A 22,124-nucleotide genomic window follows, 5' to 3' on the forward strand; every position below is an offset into this window, starting at 1 on the left:
TTAAATTCAGTTTCTCATCAAGAACACAACAGAAACAAACATTTAGTTGGATTTGAACTTTTTTTTTTAAATTTCAACTTGAAGTAACAGGTAAGGGTAAAACTTTAGTACTGTGTCCTGTCAGCATAGCCGCTGGCAGGTCTGAAGAGCAAACATACACCGTACTGAGGCAAATACCAAGCAGTTGGAGGAACTTGCACCCTAATAACTCAGTAGGATTAGAGTTTTAAACAGAGATACCATCCAAAGCCAGTAAAGATCAAACACCTCGGAGGATACAATTTTAATCTTACGCATCATTTTCTTTAGCAGTTGAGTCCTGGCTGGGAGTGAGGCTGTGAAATTTGCTTTAATCTTGACGTGAGCTTGGCAGCTTTTAGTAAGAAGAGCTGCCCGTTACAGCACAGAGTACCTCTGCAGTTCAGTCTGACGGGAGTCTGCATGGAGGACTGGGTGGATATGCACATCGCAATTCAGGTACAAAAATCAAGGCGGAGGGAGGTGTGGCTAAAAGTTCAGTTCAAGATTTGATCAGTTCCTCCTTCGTGATGTTTAATACAGCACGGGGACTGTTTTGCAAAGAAAAACATTTCTGAACTTGCTCAAAGAAACACCTGCCCTGGGCGTTCCCTTTGTCCTTTCCTTGCTGTGCTAGGCACGAGGATGGGTGGCAGGGTACGGCAGCTACCTTTGCTGGAAACAGCGAAGGGTGCCAGCTTTAAAGTCCAGCCAGTCAACTCCCCATTCTTCCAATGAGAAGGAACGAAAGGCTGAAGTTCAGGTGCTTCCTATTTAGAAACTCAAGAATTCCTGATGCAGAAAGTGGGGAAGAAAACAAAATGATGCATGTCCCGTTCCTGACTGCAGGATACAACTTGAGGACTGGAAAAAATTTCCGAGGTTCACACAGCATGCTCCACACTCACCTTTCTGCATCTCAACTTCATCAAACCCAAGCAACACACGTTCAAAGAAAAACCTGCAGCGACACCTGAGATGTTGGCATTATTAGATTGAACCTCGGGAACCACCGCACTCGTCAATATTCCGAAGCCTGCTTTCATCTGCACAGGCACAAAGAGCTGTCTTCTCTGACTCATCCATCCAGCCTCATTCCAAGAGGGAGGAACTGGTCTGCTCCTCCAGGTATTTGGCCTTGACACTGGTGAGTCTGGGGTGAGCTAGCTGAAGCCGCTCGATGTCTCTGGTCGTCAGCCCACTACACATGGAAACATCCAGACTCCTCAGCCACTGACATTCCTGCATGAGGACCTCGAGTGCCCTGGGAAGGTGAAACAGTGTGATGGAGAGATGACAAACACAAGGATAAAATTACATTGAATTTTGCAGCAGCAGAAAGCAGGTCCAAGCTGGTGTTGGTACATCCCAGAAGACCTCTCCCAAGAAGTTGAAAATCCCACCACACCAGGTTATAGTCCAACAGGTTTATTTGGAAGCACTAGCTTTCAGAATGCTGCTCCTTCATCAGGTGATTGTGGAGTATAAGACACAGAATTTATAGCAAACATTTACAGTGTGATGTAACTGAAATTATATGTTGAAAAAGACCTGGATTGTGTATTAAGTCTCTCATCTTTTAGAATGATCATGGTGGTTTCAGTTCTTTCATATGTAAATCCCAGAGCTTTTTTAAAGTTACAATCTCAAGTGAACTTTAACAATTGTGACCAGTGGAGTGCCACAAGGATCGGTGCTGGGTCCTTGACTTTTCATCATTTACATAAATGATTTGGATGCGAGCATAAGAGGTACAGTTAGTAAGTTTGCAGATGACACCAAAATTGGAGGTGCAGTGGACAGCAAAGAGGGTTACCTCAGATTACAACAGGATCAGGACCAGATGGGCCAATGGACTGAGAAGTGGCAGATGGAGTTTAATTCAGATAAATGCGAGGTGCTGCAATTTGGGAAAGCAAATCTTAGCAGGACTTATACACTTAATGGTAAGGTCCTCGGGAGTGTTGCTGAACAGAGACCTTGGAGTGCAGGTTCATGGCTCCTTGAAAGTGGAGTCGCAGGTAGATAGGATAGTGAAGAAGGCGTTTGGTATGCTTTCCTTTATTGGTCAGAGTATTGAGTACAGGAGTTGGGAGGTCACGTTGCGGCTGTACAGGACATTGGTTAGGCAACTGTTGGAATATTGCATGCAATTCTGATCTCCTTCCTATCGGAAAGATGTTGTGAAACTTGAAAGGGTTCAGAAAAGATTTACAAGGATGTTGCTGGGTTTGAGCTATAGGGAGAGGCTGAACAGGCTGGGGCTGTTTTCCCTGGAGCGTCGGAGGCTGAGGGGTGACCTTATAGAGGTTTACAAAATTATGAGGGCATGGATAGGATAAATAGGCAAAGTCTTTTCCCTGGGGTTGGGGAGTCCAGAACTAGAGGGCATAGGTTTAGGGTGAGAGGGGAAAGATATAAAAGAGACCTAAGGGGCAACTTTTTCACGCAGAGGGTGGTACGTGTATGGAATGAGCTGCCAGAGGAAGTGGTGGAGGCTGGTACAATTGCAACATTTAAGAGGCATCTGGATGGGAATATGAATAAGAAGGGTTTGGAGGGATATGGGCCGGGTGCTGGTAGATGGGATTAGATTAGGTTGGGATATCTGGTCAGCATGGACGGGTTGGACCGAAGGGTCTGTTTCCATGCTGTACATCTCTATGACTCTGTAATTGGTGTCATGTCGGCCTAGATAATGCACTGAAGGTGTGAGGTGCCCTGTATGAGACTGTCTCTGCCCCAATGTTCAGACTGATTCTATTCCTAAAAAAGAGATTTACAGAATCTTAAATGGATTCATGCAGTTTTTGAGAAAATTGAAATGCAATTCTGCAAGTACAAATTCACCCATGTGTGTGTGTGTGTGTGTGTGTGTGTGTCGGGGGGGGTGCGGAGTACTATGAGTGTCTGTGAGAGAGTGTGTGTATGTGTGAGAGTGTGAGCGTAAAGGGGTATAAGACTGTGAGAGGGTGAGTGTCTGTGTGAGCGTATGAGTGAGGGTCTGCGTTAGTGTATCGGTCTGTAGGAGTGTGTGTCTGGTGTTGTGTGATTTTTAACTTCGTACACCCCAGTCCAACACTGACATCTCCAAATCATGTCTCCCAAGAAGCACTTTATCCAATTTTCAAAAACATCTTTTTCTTAACCTCGTATTTTGCATGCGAAATAATAACCAATGTCAATCAGAAAGAAAACCAGAAATTGCAAGAAAAGCTCAGCAGGTCTGGCAGGGTCTGTGGTGAGAAATCACGGTTCACGTTTCGGATCGGGTGACCCTTCCCTCAGAACTGAACTGTGTACTCCGACTTCTCACCATAGATGCCACCAGATCGGCTGAGCTTTTCCAGCAATTTCTGTTTTCCTTCCCTGTATGTCATCTGCTTCAGTTATTCCACGCAGTAACATTCTCCAGGTAAAGGAAGTTCTCCCAAATTCCTTCCTGGATTTATTCCTGCTCTTTCTTACACTGACAAGCCCCGTAGCCTGGAGGTGGATGCAGGTGAATTTGGCCCACTCTGTGCGAGAGAGGATACAAAGACATCATTTTGTCCTGATACGAGACAGGGTGACTGGCTCAGAACCAGCAGCAGCTACCCTGAGTAATTTTCACCTGCTTGACTTGGCTGAGGCAAACTCTAACACTCGAGATTGCAATCCAGGCCACCACTGGCTGACTCGGTGCGGACTGGGACTGAATCAGTGACTTGGCTGAGCCACTTACCAAGGCAGCAGAAGGAATCCTGCTTTGAAAAGTGACACCCTACACACTCTGGTTAAATGCAAGAATGAGATATTTGCATTTATGTCGTGCCTTTCTCAGTGACAGGGCATTCCAAAGTATTTTTACAACCAATCTTTTTGGTGTGTCATCACAGTGGCATTGTTGGAAATGTAACAGCAAAGATTGTGCGTGGTAAATGACAAAACACTGATCAGAACCTTGATGCTGAAGGTTAAAGAATAAATATTGATCAGAACTCCTGGGAGTTGTTGTCTCCTTTGCTTACATCCACCAGAGAAGATTAACATTGCTTCAGAAGAGCAGCACCCCTCTCCCTCTGACAATGCGCAATAGTGTACTGCAAGCATTTGGTCAACGTTCTGTCCCAAATCCAAGCACCAGGTCAAAAGCTGACCCCTCCTGTCCTGTACAACAGCTGGCCTTTGAACACTAAATCATCCAGTATAATATAACCAGAGTCAAACCTCACTTTGCACACAGCAAAATACCCCAAATACTGCATATTCCTTTCAAACAGTTTGTGACTTACTGGCTGGTGATCTTATCGCAGCAGGAGATTTCAAGGTTCGTGAGCCTCTTCATGTAGTTTGCAGCAGTGATCATCCCTTGGTCAGTCAGTTGGTCACAGTGGCTGAGGGATAGCCCTTCCAGGCTCCGGCAATGCTCTGCAATGGAGACCACGCTCTCGTCCGTTATCTCCCGGACCATGTTCAGTGACAAGGTCTTCAACTCCTGAAAGCGGATTTCCTGGGGATGCAATTCAAAAGGATTAGCGTGCCAGCTCAGCTTCAATTTCTCTTGTTGGTTCGCATTCTACATCAGGGAAGTGAGGGTGCAGTGGTAATGGTGGTGGTCTAGCAGGCCTGGGCAATGTTCTGTGGAATCTCATCACAGCAGATGGTGAAATCTGAATTCAATAAAATCTAGAATAAACAGCTTGCCCTGTTTGTAACCATTGTCAAATTCCCTTCAAACCCATCTGAATCATAGATTCCCTACAGTGTGGGAACAGGCCCTTTGGCCCAACAAATCCACACCAACCCTCCAAAGAGTATCCCATTCCCCTCCCCAATATTTGACATTTCCCCCTGACTAATGGACCTAACCTACACATCCCTAAAAACTATGGGCAATTAAGTATGGCCAATTCACCATGACCTGCACATCTTTGGACTGTGGGAGGAAACCAGAGTATCTGAAGGAGACCCACGCAGAGAATGAGCAAGCTCCGCACAAACAGTCGCCAGAGGCTGGATTCGAATTTGCGTCCCAGGTGCCGTGAGGCAGCAGTGCTAACCACTGAGCCACTGTGCTGCAGTTCGTGTGTGGGTTATGATATGCACGTTAATGCAGTCACTCTCTTCATTCCACTACCAAGAAACGTAAGGATCTGCACTAATTTAGTAAATTAACCAAAGGATGGATGTTGGTTATGGATGTAGGTACATGCCAGGTAGCACATATATTGAAAGAGAAGACAAAGGATAAGAATAGATCATGAGGTGAGAGTTTTAGATTAATGGTAATACAAATTTAAAGAACTCAGGTTAGAAATCAATGCGTTACTTTAACCGAATACAGAACATCAACAAAACTACATGCAGACTACAGTGCATTCTAGCAAGAAAAGCAGAACTGATATTAAATGGTCATTGGATAAACATATGGATGAAAATGAAATTGTGTCGGTTAGATGGGCTTCAGATTGGTTTCACAGGTCGGCACAACATTGAGGGCTGAAGGGCCTGTCTTGCACTGTCATGTCCTATGTACTATGTTATAGTGGACAAGGATAAAAGATGAAAAGGGTGAATCGGGCATTTCACTCTCAACTACCAAGCTCCGAACCAGCGCGGGTTTATAGGGCTGGGCAAGTGTTGAACTATGATCACTCTATAATCCCTCATGGCATGGATATCAGAGAATCGCAGAAAAAGGCCATTCTGCCCATTAAGCCTACACCAACTCTCTGAAGACCACTCCACCCAGACCTACCCCTCCACCCCATTCCTGTAACCCCGTATTTCCCATGGCTAATGCACCTAGCCTACACATCCCTGGACACTATGGGGCAATTTAGCATGGTCAGTTCACCGAACCTGCATATCTTTGGATTGCAGGATGAAACCGGAGTACCGGGAGGAAACCCACGCAAACATGGAGAGAATGTACAAACTCCACCCAGACAGTTTCCCAAGGCTGGAATAGAAGCTGGGTACATGGTGCTGTGAGGCAGCAGTGCTAACTGGACTATAACTTGAGAATAAATTATACCAGTGTTTGAATTTGTTTGTCTGTACTTCAATCCTGTGATTTCAAGGACATAAACCAAACTCTGTACAATATTAAACCTAAAACCATATAATTTTAGCCCCATAGTATAACGGGGTAAAGCAACAGACCCATTAACAAAACCAGTGACTGCTCTGTCAAGTGAATCCATCAAGAATGAGCTGGCTCAGTAGTTAGAGTCATAGAGATGTACAGCATGGAAACAGACCCTTCAGTCCAACCCGTCCATGCCGACCAGATATCCCAGCCCAATCTAGTCCCACCTGCCAGCACCCAGCCATATCCCTCCAAACCCTTCTTATTCATATACTCATCCAAATGCCTCTTAAATGTTGCAATTGTACCAGCCTCCACCACATCCTCTGGCAGCTCATTCCATACACGTACTACCCTCTGTGTGAAAAGTTGTCCCTTAGGTCTCTTTTATATCTTTCCCCTCTAACCCTAAACCTATGCCCTCTAGTTCTGGACTACCCGACACCAGGGAAAAGATTTTGCCTATTTACTCTATCCATGCCCCTCATAATTTTGTAAACCTCTATAAGGTCATCCCTCAACCTCCGATGCTCCAGGAAAAACAGCCCCAGCCTGTTCAGCCTCTCCCTGTAGCTCAGATCCTCCAACCCTGGCAACATCCTTGTAAATCTTTTCTGAACCCTTTCAAGTTTCACAACATCTTTCCCATAGGAAGGAGACCAGAATTGCACACAATATTCCAACAGTGGCCTAACCAATGTCCTGTACAGCGGCAACATGACCTCCCAACTCCTGTACTCAATACTCTGACCAATAAAGGAAAGCATACCAAACGCCTTCTTCACTATCCTATCTACCTGCGACTCCACTTTCAAGGAGCTATGAACCTGCACTCCAAGGTCTCTTTGTTCAGCAACACTCCCTAGGTCCTTACCATTAAGTGTATAAGTCCTGCTAAGATTTGCTTTCCCAAAACGCAGCACCTCACATTTATCTGCATTAAACTCCATCTGCCACTTCTCAGCCCATTGGCCCATCTGGTCCTGATCCTGTTGTAATCTGAGGTAACCCTCTTTGCTGTTCACTATACCTCCAATTTTGGTGTCATCTGAAAACTTACTAACTGTACCTCTTATGCTCACATCCAAATCATTTATATAAATGACGAAAAGATCCCAACACTGATCCTTGTGGCACTCCACTGTTCACAGGCCTCCAGTCTGAAAAACAACCCTCCACCACCACCCTCTGTCTTCTATCTTCGAGCCAGTTCTGTATCCAAATGGCTAGTTCTCCCTGTATTCCATGAGATCTAACCTTGCTAACCAGTCTCCCATGGGGAACCTTGTCGAACGCCTTACTGAAGCCCATATAGATCACATCTACCATTCTGCCCTTATCAATCGTCTTTGTTACTTCTTCAAAAAACTCAATCAAGTTTGTGAGACATGACTTCCCACGCACAAAGCCATGCTGACTTTACAAATATGTGTATATCCTGTCCCTCAGGATTCCCTCAACAACTTCCCCACCACCGAGGTCAGGCTCACTGGTCTATTGTTCCCTGGCTTGTCCTTACCACCCTTCTTGAATAGTGGCACCACGTTATCCAGCCCCTAGTCTTCCGGCACCTCAACTGTGACTATCGATGATACAAATATCTCAACATGTGGCCCAGCAATCACTTCCCTACCATCCCACAGAGTTCTAGGGTACACTTGATCAAGTCCTGGAGATTTATCCACTTTTATGTGTTTCAAGACATCCAGCACTTCCTCGTCTGTAATATGGACAGTTTTCAAGATGCCACCATCTATTTCCCTACATTCTATATCTTCCAAGTCCTTCTCCACAGTAAACACTGAGTACCTCCCCCATCTCCTGTGGCTCCACACAAAGGCCGCCATGCTGATATTTGAGAGGCCCTATTCTCTCCCTATTTACCCTTTTGTCCTTAATGTTTTTGTAAAAACCCTTTGGATTCTCCTTAATTCTATTTGCCAAAGCTATCTCATGTCCCCATTTTGCCCTTCTGATTTCCCTCTTAAGTACATTCCTACTGCCTTTATAGTCTTCTAAGGAGACATTGAATCTCTCCTGTCTATACCTGACATGTGCTTCCTTCTCTTTTTTAACCAAACCTTCAATTTCTTTAGTCATCCAGTATTCCCTATACCTATCGGCCTTCCCTTTCACCCTGACAGGAATACACTTTCTCTGGATTCTCGTTATCTCATTTCTGAAGGCTTCCCATTTTCCAGCCGTCCCTTTACCTGTGAACATCTGCCCTCAATCAGCTTTTGAAAGTTCTTGCCTAATATTGTCAAAATTGGCCTTTCTCCACTGTAGAACTTCAACTTTTAGATCTGGTCTATCCTTTTCCATCATTATTTTAAATCTAATAGAATTATGGTTGCTGGCCATAATTATGCTCCCCCACTGACACCTCAGTCACCTGCCCTGCCTTATTTCCCAAGAGTAGGTCAAGTTTTGCACCTTCTTAGTAGGTACATCCACGTACTGAATCAGAAAATTTTCTTGTACACACTTAACAAATTCCTCTCCATCTAAACCTTTAACACTATGGCAATCCCAGTCTATGGTTGGAAAGTTAAAATCCCCTACCATAACTACCCTATTATTCTTACAGAAAGCCGAGATCGCCTTACAAATTTGTTTCTCAATTTCCCACTGACTATTAGGGGGTCTATAATACAATCCCAATAAGGTTATCATCCCTTTCTTATTTCTCAGTTCCACCTAAATAACTTCCCTGGATGTATTTCTGGGAATATCCTCCCTCAGCACAGCTGTAATGCTATCCCTTATCAAAAACGCAACGCCATGCCACGCCACCTCCCCCCCCCACCTCCTCTTTTGCGTCCCTTTCTATCCTTCCTGTAGCATTTGTATCCTGGAACATTAAGCTGCCAGTCCTGCCCAATCCTGAGCCATGTTTCTGTAATTGCTATGATATCCCAGTCCCATGTTCCTAACCATGCCCAGAGTTCATCTGCCTTCCCTGTTAGGCCCCTTGCATTGAAATAAATGCAGTTTAATTTATTAGTCCTACCTTGTCCTTGCCTGCCCTGACTGTTTGATTCACTTCTGTTCTCAAATGTACCAGTCTCAGATCGATCTCTTTCCTCACTATCTCCCTGGGTCTCCCCCCCCCCCCCCCCCTTACTAGTTTAAATCCTCCCAAGCAGCTCTAACAAATTTCCCTGCCAGTATATTAGTCCCCTTCCAATTTAGGTGCAATCCGTCCTTCTTGTACAGGTCACTTCTATCACAAAACAGCTTCCAATGATCCAAAACTGTGAATCCTTCTCCCATACACCAGCTCCTCAGCCATGCATTCATCTGCTCTATCCTCCTATTCCTGCCCTCACTAGCTCGTAGCACTGGGAGTAATTCAGGTATTACTACTCTCAAGGACCTCCTTTTTAAATTCCTGCCTAAATCTCTGTAATCTCCCTTCAGAATCTCATCCTTTTCCCTTCCTGTGCCATTGGTTCCAATGTGGACAATGACATCTTGCTGGTTCCTCTCCCCCGAGAGAACATTCTGCACCCTCTCTGAGACATCCTTGATCCTGGCACCAGGGAGACAACACACCATTCTGCTTTTTCACTGCTGGCCACAGAAACGTCTGTCTGTACCTCTGACTACAGAGTCCCCTAACACAATCAATCTCTTGGAACTCGACATACCCTTCATTGCATTAAAGCCAGTCTCAATACCAGAAACTTGGCTATTCACGTTACATTCCCCTGAGAATCCATCACCCTCCACATTTTCCAAAACAGCATGCTTGTTTGAAATGGGGATAGCCACAGAAGACTCCTGCACTACCTACCTACCTCTCTTACCTTGCCTGGAGTTAACCCATCTATGTGACTGTATCTGCGACTTTCCCCCCTTCCTATTACTGCCATCCATCACATCCCCTTGCTCTTGTAAATTTCTCATTGCCTCTAACTGTCACTCCAAACGATCCATTCAATCTGATAGGATTCACAACCAATGGCATTTATTGCAGATATAATCCTCAGTAACCCGTCAACTCTCCCTGAACTCCCACGTCTGACAAGAAGAGCATATCACTCAACTAAGGGCCATTTTTGTTTCTTTCAATCTACAGACCCAGAAAATAGCACGGTCTTATTCCTCTACAAAACACTGCTCCAGGTTAAATTAATATTTATGACTTATATTTTTAAATTTAATCAAGAGACATATCTCAAATAAAACATATAATCAAGAAAGAGCCCATTCAACTCACTATTGTAGATTCTGGATTAGTGGTGCTGGAAGAGCACAGCAGTTCAGGCTGCATCCGAGGAGCAGGAAAATCGACGTTTCGGGCAAAAGCCAGTGAGCCTGAAGCATGGAGAGATAAGCTAGAGGAGGGTGGGGGTGGGGAGAAAGTAGCATAGAGTACAATGGGTGAGTGGGGGAGGGGATGAAGGTGATAGGTCAGGGAGGAGAGGGTGGTGTGGATAAGTGGAAAAGGAGATAGGCAGGTAGGACAAGGACAGCTCAGCACTGTCCCCATGACTTGCCCGGACTTGCCGTACCTGCCTATCTCTTTTTCCACCTATCCACACCACCCTCTCCTCCCTGACCTATCACCTTCATCCCCTCCCCCACTCACCCATTGTACTCTATGCTACTTTCTCCCCACCCCACCCTCCTCTAGCTTATCTCTCCATGCTTCAGGCTCACTGGCTTTTGCCCGAAACGTCGATTTTCCTGCTCCTCGGATGCTGCCTGAACTGCTGTGCTCTTCCAGCACCACTAATCCAGAAGCTGGTTTCCAGCATCTGCAGTCATTGTTTTTACCTCACTATTGTAGATTAACAGCAAGGCTATACTTAAATCTATCTACTTATCTGTTTCTGTGCTGTGACCTCTCCCAAACAGGTTCCTGCAAAGATCAGTTCTGAATGTCACTGTTTGTTCATTTTCGCAGATGCACTCCGATGTCCAGCGATACATGAATTCAACAGCAAAGGCAGGAACTGTGCAGGTTCTCTACTGTGTCAGGGAGCAGTGTGGGTTTTTCTCTCTCTCTCTCTCTCCTTCACTGACCATGTGCTGCCTTTGTCTGTCCCTCTCCCTTTTAAAAGTACTTGATTGGAATTAGAAATTTAATGAGAAGTAGCGAGAAGGACAGTCTATCATTAACCTCAATGAAGTGAACCTGTTGGTGCCACTCTGTCTCATAAACCAGCCATCCAGCCAATTGACCTAACTGATCCCCACACTGGAAACATATAGGTACTTGAAAAGGAAGTGTCTGCGGGGCTAGGAAATAGATCAAGGGAGCGGCTCTAATTAGGCAGTTTTTTTCAAAGAGCCAGTACAAGTATGATGGGCTGAATAGCCTTCTACATTGCCACATTCCAACGCTACGTTTGTGTGTAATTATTTTACTCACTCTATTCCATTTTACTGGAACATGACCTATGCGGATATGAAAAACATGCCTCAGTATGGAGTACCTTGGTTATGCTGGTGTCTGTTAGTTTCGTACACGCAGTCAAACAGAGCTCCTTAAGATATATCAGTGCTCTCAGTGAAGCTCCGTCTCTCTCTTTGGAAGGCTTCAGATCAGACTCAGTTATGATCTCAGCCTTCTCATCCTGATGTTTGGGAGAAACACCAAAAATTCCAGTTAGCAAAAGGTCCCGCCAAACACTGGTTCATTCTCACCCTGGAAAGGGAAATATACAGCGTTTGTTGATGAGTAAGTGGCATTCAACCATTACATTTGAAAATGTGGATATTACATAGTATGTGTGACAGGGAAACAGGCCATTCGGTCCAACAGGTTTGTGCCAGTGTCCATTCTCAACGTGAGCCTTCTCAGTAGACCTGTCAACATAACCTCTTGTTTCTTCCTCAAGTACTTATCTAGTTTCACCTTATTAATGCTACTCTCTTTAAAGACTCCTTGTGACAGCAAGTTCCACATTCTAAAAACTTATTTCCAATCCACCCCCCAGTCCAGACACTCCCCACATACATTCGAGACACCACCTACGCCCTCCACCTCCTCCAAGACTTCTGTTTCCCCGGCCCCCAATGCCTCATCTTCACCATGGATATCCAAATCCCTCTACCCTCCATCCGCCATGACCCAGACATCCAAGCCCTCTGTTCCTTCCTCTCCTGACGTCCCCACCAGTACCCTTCCACCAACACTCTCATTCATTTGGCTGAACTGGTTCTCACCCTTAACAATTTCTCTTTCGAATCCTCCCACTTCCTCCAGACCAAAGGGGTAGCCATGGGCACACGTATGGGCCCCAGCTATGCCTGTCTCTTTGGTGGCTATGTGGAACAGTTGATCTTCCGTAATTACATCGGCACCACTCCCCATCTCTTCCTCCACTACACTGATGACTGCATTGGCGCCACCTTGTGCTCCCGTGAGGAGGTTGAACGGTTCATCAACTTCACCAACACATTCCACCCCGACCTCAAATTCACCTGGACCATCTCTGACACCTCCCTCCCCTTCCTGGACCTCTCCATCTCCATTAATGACGACTGATTCAACACTGACATTTTCTACAAACCCACCAACTCCCACAGCTACCTGGATTACACCTCTTCCCACCCTACCTCCTGCAAAAATGCCATCCCGTATTCCCAACCCCTCCGCCTCCACCATATCTGCTCCCAGGAGGACCAGTTCCACCATAGAACACACCAGATGGCCTCCTTCTTTAGAGACCGCAATTTCCCTTCCCACATGGTTAAAGATGCCCTCCAACACATCTCATCTACATCCCGCATCTCCGCCCTCAGACCCCACCCCTCCAACCTTAACAAGGATAGAACATCCCTGATCCTCACCTTCCACCCTACCAACCTTCGCATAAACCAAATCATCTGCCGACATTTCCTCCACCTCCAAATAGACCCCACCACCAGAGATATATTTCCCTCCCCAACCCTTTCCGCCTTCCGTGACTACCTGGTCAGGTCCACGCCCCCCTACAACCCACCCTCCCGTCCTGGCACCATCCCCTGCCACCGCAGGAATTGCAAAACCTGTGTCCACACCTGCTCCCTCACCTCCATCCAAGGCCCCAAAAGGAGCCTTCCACATCCATCAAAGTTTTACCTGCACATCCACCAATGTCATTTATTGTATCCGTTGCTCCCAATGTGATCTTCTCTACACTGGGGAGACTGGACGCTTCCTCGCAGAGCGCTTTAGGGAACATCTCCGGGACACCCGCACCAATTAACCACACCACCCTGTGGCCCAACATTTCAACTCCCCCTCCCACTCTGCCGAGGACATGGAGGTCCTGGGGCCTCCTCCACACCACTCCCTCACCACCCGACGCCTGGAGGAAGAACACCTCATCTTCCACCTCGGAACACTTTAACTCCAGGGCATCAATGTGGATTTCACCAGTTTCCTCATTTCCCCTCCCCCCCCACCTTACCCCAGTTCCAACCTTCCAGCTCAGCACCGTCCCATGACATGTCCCACCTGTCAATCTTCCTTCCCACCTATCCACTCCACCCTCCTCTCCGGCCTATCACACGTCCCCCCACCTCCATCCACCTATCGCATTCCCAGCTACCTTCTCCCCAGCCCCACCCCCTCCCATTTATCTCTCCACCCCCCAGGGTTCCAGCCTCATTCCTGATGAAGGGTTCCTGCCCGAAGCATTGATTTTCCTGCTCCTCGGATGCTGCCTGACCTGCTGTGCTTTTCCAGCACCTACAGTCCTCACTTTCGCCAAATAGGAAACATGGGCTGACCCGACTCCAATGCCATTTCAATTTATTCTTTGCTTCAAAGCTGTTGATCCCAATGGCAATGCCAGGTCACACGGACATCTCTTGGAACCTCATGATGTCATAAGCAGGAAACCAATCAGCCTTGTTTTAGAATACTCCACAGCTGTTCTTAAAGGGACATCACATGAAAATAAAATGCTTGCTTTCTAAAGCATACAGGTTTTCACCCCATTCAAAGAGTATCAAAACTGAAGCTTAAAGCCCTTATTTCATATGTACACACTATAAGCATCAAAATATACATTGGAAAACCTGTTAAACAAAGTAAAAAGAACATAATTGCTTTGGGTTTACAAACAACTCATACAAAAGAAAGACTCTATAAAAATTGCAATTGATATTTACTTTCCCCTCACTGCGTGTAAGATGTGGTTAGAGAATCCCCACTGTATGGAAACAGGCCCTTCGGCCCACATTAACCTTTCCAGACCCATTCCTCTACCCTATATTTCCCCCTGACTAATGCACCTGACCTAGGCATTCCTGAATACTACGGGCAATTTAGCATGGCCAATCCACCGAACCTAAACATCTTTGAGTGTGGGAGGAAACCGGAGCACCCGGTGGAAATCCACGCAGACACTGGGGAGAATGCACAAACTCCGCGCACACAGTCGCCTGAGGCTGGAATCAAACCCAGGTTCCTGGTGCTGTGAGGCAGCGGTGCTAACCATTGAGCCACCGTGCCGCCCACTTATGGCTTCAACATTTCACTGTTTAAGAACAGAAGAAAAGGCAAGAATAGACCAATTAGCCTCTTGAGCCTGCCTTGCCATTCAATAGGATCATTATGTTCCTCTACTTCAACGTCACATTCCTGACAATCCCATAACCTTTGATGCCCTGAGAGATTAAAAAAATCCTCAATCTCAGTCTTGAGTATACACAACAACGCTGCTCTGGGTAGACAACTCCACAGGTTTGTAACCCTATGAGCAGAGAAATGTTTCATCTTAGTTCTAAATGATTGGCCGCACATCTGTGTTCTGATTTTCTGTAATTCCCACCAAGCACTAACAACCTCAACAAAACACTGTCAAGCCCATTCAGAATCTTAAAGTTTTCAATAAAATTAGCTCTCGTTCTAAACACGAAAGCATACTTACCCAGTTCACTCAGTTGTACACCATAGGACAGTCTTCACATTGAAGATACCAAGCTAATGAACCTCTATTGTGCAATGTCCAAAGTGAGTACATCCTTCTTTCAGTATGGACACCAAAACTGGAGCCAGGAGATCATTAAAGCTCTCCTTAAAACTGTAGCAGAAGTTCTCTATTCTTATACTTCAATCCTCTTGCAAAAAAAAGGCCAATGTTCAATTACACCCAAGTATTTCTGAAGTTTAATATTTCGTGTGTTCATGCCTTTAAAAAATACTCTACTTTCTTATTCTTACAGCTAAACAGAATGTCCCATTTCCTCACATTACACTCCATTAGTGTTTTCTTGTTGCCCACTCACTTAACCTATCTATATCTCTGCAGCCCCTAAATCCTCTTCACAACTTACATTCCCACTTTGTATCATCAACAAAATTAGATCCATCTTAGTCAATCTTTTCAGCTAGGCCATCACATAGGTGGTAATTAGCCACAGCGCAGCACTGATCTTTGCAACACATGACTAGTCACAGCCTGACAACTTCAAAATCCCCTCACTCACTCTTCTGTGTGTTAACTTGTCCATACTAATGTATACCCTCAACTCCATGAGTCCTCCTCTTGCATGTTAACCATTTCTGTGGTACCTTATCAACCCCCTTTCCTAGTTATATCCTGAAACAAATTCCAAACAAAATTGTCAAACACAGATTGACTTTGATCATACTACGATTTTCTAAGTGAATTATTAAGACTTCCTAGTGGACCTTTAAAATATCGATCAATAATTAAATGTGTGATCTTTGAATTACAATTGTTGCTGGTTCATTCTAGTTTTATGAGCTTAAAATTTAGGAAAAGTAGACCATTCAGCCCCTCGGGAACAGCCGAGCAGGCAACACGGTTGTGGCTGACCTGACTGTGCCCTGAAATGCTCATTCCAACCAAACCCCCAATAACTTTCTGTTTCTGTGTTTCTACAGTGTGCAAAATGAAAGCATGTGGGATTGAGGTAGTGCATTCAGATGGATAGAATATTAGTTGGCAGACAGGAAAAAAACAGGAGGAATAAATGGATCTTTTTCAGAATGGCAGCTTTTTCAGAGTGACTAGTGCAATGTCACAGGGATTGATACTAGGACCCAGCTGTTCATAACACACACACTTATGATTTAGATGAGGGAACTAAAGGCAACATCTCAAAATGTAGAGAGGACACAAAGCTAGACGGGAGGGTAAACTGGGAGGAGGATGCAGAGATGTTGCATTGTCAGTTGAACAGGCTGAGTGAGTGGGCAGATGCAGTATAATGTGGATAAAGGTGAGGTTATCCACTTTTGTAGCAAAAACAGGAAGGCAGATTATTATTTGAATGGCTGTAAACTGAGAGAGAGGAATGTTCAATGAGATCTGGGTATCCTTGTGCACCACTCGCTGAAAGTAACTGTGCAGCTGCAGCAGGCAGCAGTAAAGGAGGCCAACTGGCCTAGTCAGTGAGAGGATTCAAGTACAGGAACAAAGATGTCTTGCTGTTGTTATACAGTGCATTGGCGAGGCCACACCTGGAATATTGTGTGTAGTTTTGGCCTCCTTATCTGAGGAAGGATGTCCCTGCTCTCGAGGGAGTGTGGCGAAAGTTTCCGAGACTGATTCCTGGGATGGCAGCACTGACATAGGAAGAGGGGTTGAATTGGTTAGGATTCTACTTGCTGAATGAGGGGGAAATCTTGTAGACACCTGTAAAATTCTAACAGGATTAGACAGATTAGACATTGGAAGGATGTTCCCATGGTGGGGGAGTTCAGATCCAGGGATTATAGGTTGAAGATTAGGGGCAAACCTTTTAGGACTAAGACGAGGAGAAATTTCTTTACCGAAGAGTATTCAGCCATTGGAGCCACAGAAACATTGTGATTTCAAGAAGGATGTAGGTTTAGCTTTTGTGGCTATAGGGATCACGTTATATGGGGGCGGTGGGGGGGATTGGGCTTATGATTTTGAGCAATGATCATATTGAATAGTGGAACAGATTAGAGGGGTACTCCTGCTCCTACATTCCTAACCTTTGACTCCCTCCCAATCTATCTACCTCAGCCACCCAAGTATTGATGACCCCACCTTGGCCAATTCTGGAGGAGAGAGAGTTCCAAACTTTCATGACTGTTTGAGTCTTAAATGGAAAGCCCCTTATTTTTAAAACTGTCTTTCCTCGGTCCCGTGCTCCCCCAAGAGAAAACATCCTTTCAGCATCCACCCTGTCCAGTCCCCTCAGGATGTTATTTGCTTTAATAAGATCATCCTTGCACATTCGCCATAAGAAAGGAGTCAGCAGGCCGAGCATGAAGTGGACCAGGATAGAAATCAGAACGTACAGACACCAATAACTATAACTGAGGGCACTTGCAGAGTCAGAAGCGAAGGGACAAGTAGGTGTGTTTTTGACTAATGTGCGAGGAACAACTGCTAGCCTCCAGGAATGCCGGCGTGAACACAATTTAGAGTCATAGAAATGTACAGCACAGAAACAGACCCTTCGGTCCAACCCGTCCATGCCGACCAGATATCCCAACCCAATCTAGTCCCATCTGCCAGCACCCGGCCCATAGCCCTCAAAACCCTTCTTATTCATATACCCATCCAGATGCCTTTTAAATGTTGCAATTGTACCAGCCTCCACCACTTCCTCTGGCAGCTCATTCCATACATGTACCACCCTCTGTGAAAAAGTTGCCCCTTCGGTCCCTTTTTAAATCTATCCCCTCTCACCCTAAATCTATGCCCTCTAGTTTTGGATTCCCTGACTCCAGAAAAAAAACCTTGTCTATTTACCCTATCCATGCCCCTCATAATTTTATAAACCTCTATAAGGTCACCCCTCAGCCTCCGACGCTCCAGGGAAAACAGCCCCAGCCTGTTCAGCCTCTCCCTGTAGCTCAGATCCTCCAACCCTGGCAACATCCTTGTAGATCTTTTCTGAACCCTTTCAAGTTTCACAACATCCTTCCGATAGGAAGGGGACCAGAACTGCACGCAATATTCCAAAAGTGGCCTAACCAACATCCTGTACAGCCACAACATGACCTCCCAACTCCTGTACTCAATACTCTGACCAATGAAGGAAAGCATACCAAACACCTTCTTCACTATCCTATCTACCTCCGACTCCACTTTCAAGGAGCTATGAACCTGCACCCCAAGGTCTCTTTGTTCAGCAACACTCCCCAAGACCTTACCATTAAGTGTATAAGTCCTGCTAAGATTTGCTTTCCCAAAATACAGTGCCTCGCAATTATCCAAATTAAACTCCATCTGCCACTTCTCAGCCCACTGGCCCATCTGATCAAGATCCTGTTGTCATCTGAGGTAACCTTCTTCGCTGTCCACTACACCTCCAACTTTGGTGTCATCTGCAAACTTACTAACTATACCTCCTGCGTTCATATCCAAATTATTTACATGAATGATTAAAAGTAGTGGACCCAGCTCTATCAAAGCTGTGTGTGATTAGTGGCTCTCACATCAAGGGGTCATGGTAGGTGAATGAAAGACAGACCTTCTCATCGAGTTGACAGTTGTCATTGGCCACGCTCATTCCTAGAAGCCCCCGGTCTGTGATCTCCTTACACCAGCTGAGCCGTAGCACCGTCAGGCCGGTCAGGTAGTTGACGATAACAGAGATGCTGAAATCGGTGATGTACACGCAGGAGGTGAGGTCCAATTCCTGCAGGATGTCACGCAGGATCACCCCCATTGAGAAAACGCAGCTGTCCTGCAAGATTTAACCAAACACTTGAGTGAGCACCATCGTAAAACCAGTCTCAAGTGAAAGCACAATGAGATTCACAATCACTGCTGCAAACTCAACCATTCCAATAAACTACTGGAACGCAAAACTCAGTTGCATTTTTTTCGGAAGAAGCAAGTTGTTTAAGGTTAAAAACTGGAGATATTCAGAGGTTAACTCGCTGACCAAAGCCAATTTTTTTTTAATCATAGAATCTCTACAGTGTGGAAGCAGGCCATTCAGCCCATCGAGCCCATCCCTAAAAAGAGCATCCCACCCAGACCCACCCCTGTACCTGCATTTACCATGGCTAACCCACCTTAGCCTGCACATCCCTGGACACTATGGGCAATTTAGCATGGCTAATCCACCAAACCTGCACATCTTTGGACAGTGGGAGGAAACTGGAGCACACAGAGGAAACCCACACAGACACAGGCACAGGCACAGGCACACGGAGAATGATTCCCAATGAAGGGCTTATGCCCGAAATGTTGGCTCTCCTGCTCCTCGGATGCTGCCTGACCTGCTGTGCTTTTCCAGCACCACACTCTCAACCGGGAGACTGTGCAAACTCCACACAGTCACCCAAGGCTGGAATCGAACCCGGGTCCCAGGCACTGTGAGGCAGCAGTGCTAACCACCGAGCTACCTTATTTATTACTTGAATGCCGCCGGGCTGGGAGGGGGAGAGAAGAGAGGTGGAGCCCAAACTTGGGCAAACACCCTCCTTTGCTCATCAATACAGGATGAAAATCCTGTATTCGCTCCTCTGCAGTGTCATTGCAGAGGAGACATAGCCACGTGGCCATGATTGCTAACAAGCCTCCAGAAGGAAGTGAGGCATCAAGGAGATGCACTCATTCCTCAACTTATAGACAACAGACAATAGGTGCAGGAGTAGGCCATTCGGTCCTTCAAGCCAGCACCATCACTCATTATGATCATGGTTGATCATCCGTAATCAGTATCCTGTTCCTGCCTTATCCCCATAACCCTTGATTCCACTATCCTTAAGAGCTCTATCCATCTCTCTCTTGAAAGTATCCAGAGACTTGGCTTTCTGGGGCAGAGCATTCCGTATATTCTGGTGGAATTGGACATCTCAGATTTTTTTAAAAAGGCCGAAAACTCAAGGCAAAAAGTGAGCTCCTGTCCCAGATTTCAAGGCCTCCCTCGCCCCCGACTGGGTTGAAAATTCAGGGACGTTTACATATGTTCAGTACAGCGCGGCAAGCGTGACTTACTTTCACCATGGTGCAGCAGCTGAAGTTGAGACTGAGTAAAGTCGGTGTGGCGTACGGCAAGGCGAGTCCGTTGACCAGTTCAAGACCACTGACCTGGTAACACTCGGACAAGTCAAGGACTTGCAGGGTGGGGATGGCGGACAGGTTCTTCAGCCCGCGGTCAGTCACGAGTCGGACCTTGCCCAGGAAGAGTCGCTCCAGGAACTGTAGGTTGGCCACGGCCAAAACAGACTTGTCAGTCAGCTCGCCGCAACCGGTGAGGTCCAGGCTGGTGAGGCGCGGCTGGCAAGAGCAGATGGCACAGACTGCACCATCCGTCAAATCCTTGCAGTGTCGAAGCGCCAGTCCCTCCAGCTGAAGCCCGGGCACCTGCACCACCAACTGTACAGCTTCGCTCGTGATACTGGTGTGGCTAAAATCTAGCCACTTCAGCGTGGCCGCCTGCCTGTCTATAAAGCAGAGGATGTTGTTCAGCGACAGCGTGCACGTGGAATTGCACGCTTTCAGTCCTCGGTAAGGATCTAACTCAAAGATGATGGGGCAGCCAGCAAGAGCCAGCTTTCTGAGCTTGGGCTTGCAGTCAGTAAGCCGATTGAAGGTCAGGTCAGAGAGATACCGCAGGTTGGAGAGATTCAGCTCCTGGAGATCGATCAGGGCTTCCGTCGTTCTGGCTTTGATCTCTGCGTTCGCCATCAAGGTGCCAGGCTTGAAAAGGCTGTTGCAGCAGCTGAGATCCAGCCCCCACAGGCTGCGGCACAAGGGGACCAGATCCACGAAGGAGCTCTCAGTGATGTTGCTGTCTCGCAGCAAGAGACTCTTCAGATAGGGGGCCAGGTGGCGAGCTATGTTCTGAATAACCATTGTTGAGGTAGGTGAGCCATCGAAGTTGCTCAGCGCCACACAGAGACTCTGTCTCCGCCGCAAGCAACTGATCAACTCCAGAGATTCAGACGTCCCTTGGAGGTGATAGAAAACATTTCTCTGTACAAGAAAGCCAACAGTAGTTAGATAATGACATTCAGAAGATCTTTGCTGAGTTCTCTCTCTTCTAATACGGGTAGTATTCCAAACCAAGCAACATCAGGTGCCTTAGTTTCAATGAAGGAAGACAAACCTCCTTTTGTTCTCCATGCCTAGTTGAGCTACTTTCTTGATCTGCTGCAGTCCCAATGACCTAGCAGCCTTCAGAATGTGTTAAAGCAATGCACTCATGCCCCACTTCCGTAATGCCATAAGGGAGAGAGATTGCTATAGCAACAACAGCCAAGGAATGGCAATGTATTTCCAAATCGGGACTGTCAGTGCATGAGAAGGGAACTCTCAGGTGATGGTGTTCCCATGTATTTTGCCTGGTTCTTCGAGCTGGAAGTGGTTGTGGGTTTGGAAGGTGCTGTCTAAGGACCCTCCATCAATTTCTGCAGTACACCTTCTAGATAGTACACACTGCTGCTGTTCAGTATTGGTGGTGGAGGGAGTGGATGTGGTGCCCAAGTGAGCAGGCTGCCTTGTCCTGGATGGTGTCAAGCTTCTTGAGTGTTGCTGCAGCTGCACCCATCCAGGCAAGTGGGGAGTAATCCATCCCACTCCTGACTCATGCCTTGTAGATGGTGGATATGCTTTGGGGAGTCAAGCAGTGAATTACTCACCTGCACGATTTCTAGACTCTGGTCTGCTCTTGCAGCAACTGTGTTTATATGGTTGGCCCAATTTAGCTTCTAATCAATGGTAACCCCCAGAATGTTGCTAATGGGGGAATTTAGTGAAGGTAGTACCATTTAATGTCATGGGGCAATGGTATGATTCTGTCTTGTTGGAGCTGATCACTGCCTGGCCCTTGTGTAAAGAGAATGTGACTTGCCATTTGTCAGCCCAAACATGGATATTGTCCAGGTCTTGCTGCATTTGGAAATAGACTGCTTCAGTATCTCTAAAGAGGGAAGACCCCCCCCTACCCTTGTTGACCTTCCATTGTCTACAATAGCCACTCACATGGTTCAAACCCAGACCCTCACTTTTCCCACTCTCTCTCAATGTTGTCCCATACACCTACACTCCCGCCCTAACTGTGATCATTTTAAGATTTTTAACACTCTCAAGAACTGCCCATCAGAATTCCCTTCACTTTGACC

General features: G+C 46.3%; 1 protein-coding gene across 1 annotated transcript; it reads right to left on the reverse strand.

Annotated features, from left to right (window-relative positions):
• Window positions 1-83: 83 nt before the first annotated feature.
• fbxl9 (F-box and leucine rich repeat protein) lies at window positions 84-21,900 on the reverse strand. The gene is made up of 5 exons (XM_072547661.1): window positions 19,996-21,900; window positions 18,518-18,733; window positions 11,539-11,679; window positions 4,293-4,510; window positions 84-1,282 (listed from the first exon to the last, which is right to left on the reverse strand). Exons 1-5 carry the CDS (start codon window positions 20,854-20,856, stop codon window positions 1,111-1,113), a joined length of 1,608 nt encoding a protein of 535 aa, XP_072403762.1. The 5' UTR covers window positions 20,857-21,900; the 3' UTR covers window positions 84-1,110.
• Window positions 21,901-22,124: the final 224 nt, after the last annotated feature.

This window comes from Chiloscyllium punctatum, chromosome 26 (genome assembly GCF_047496795.1).
Source record: "Chiloscyllium punctatum isolate Juve2018m chromosome 26, sChiPun1.3, whole genome shotgun sequence".
Taxonomy (NCBI): Eukaryota; Metazoa; Chordata; class Chondrichthyes; order Orectolobiformes; family Hemiscylliidae; genus Chiloscyllium; species Chiloscyllium punctatum.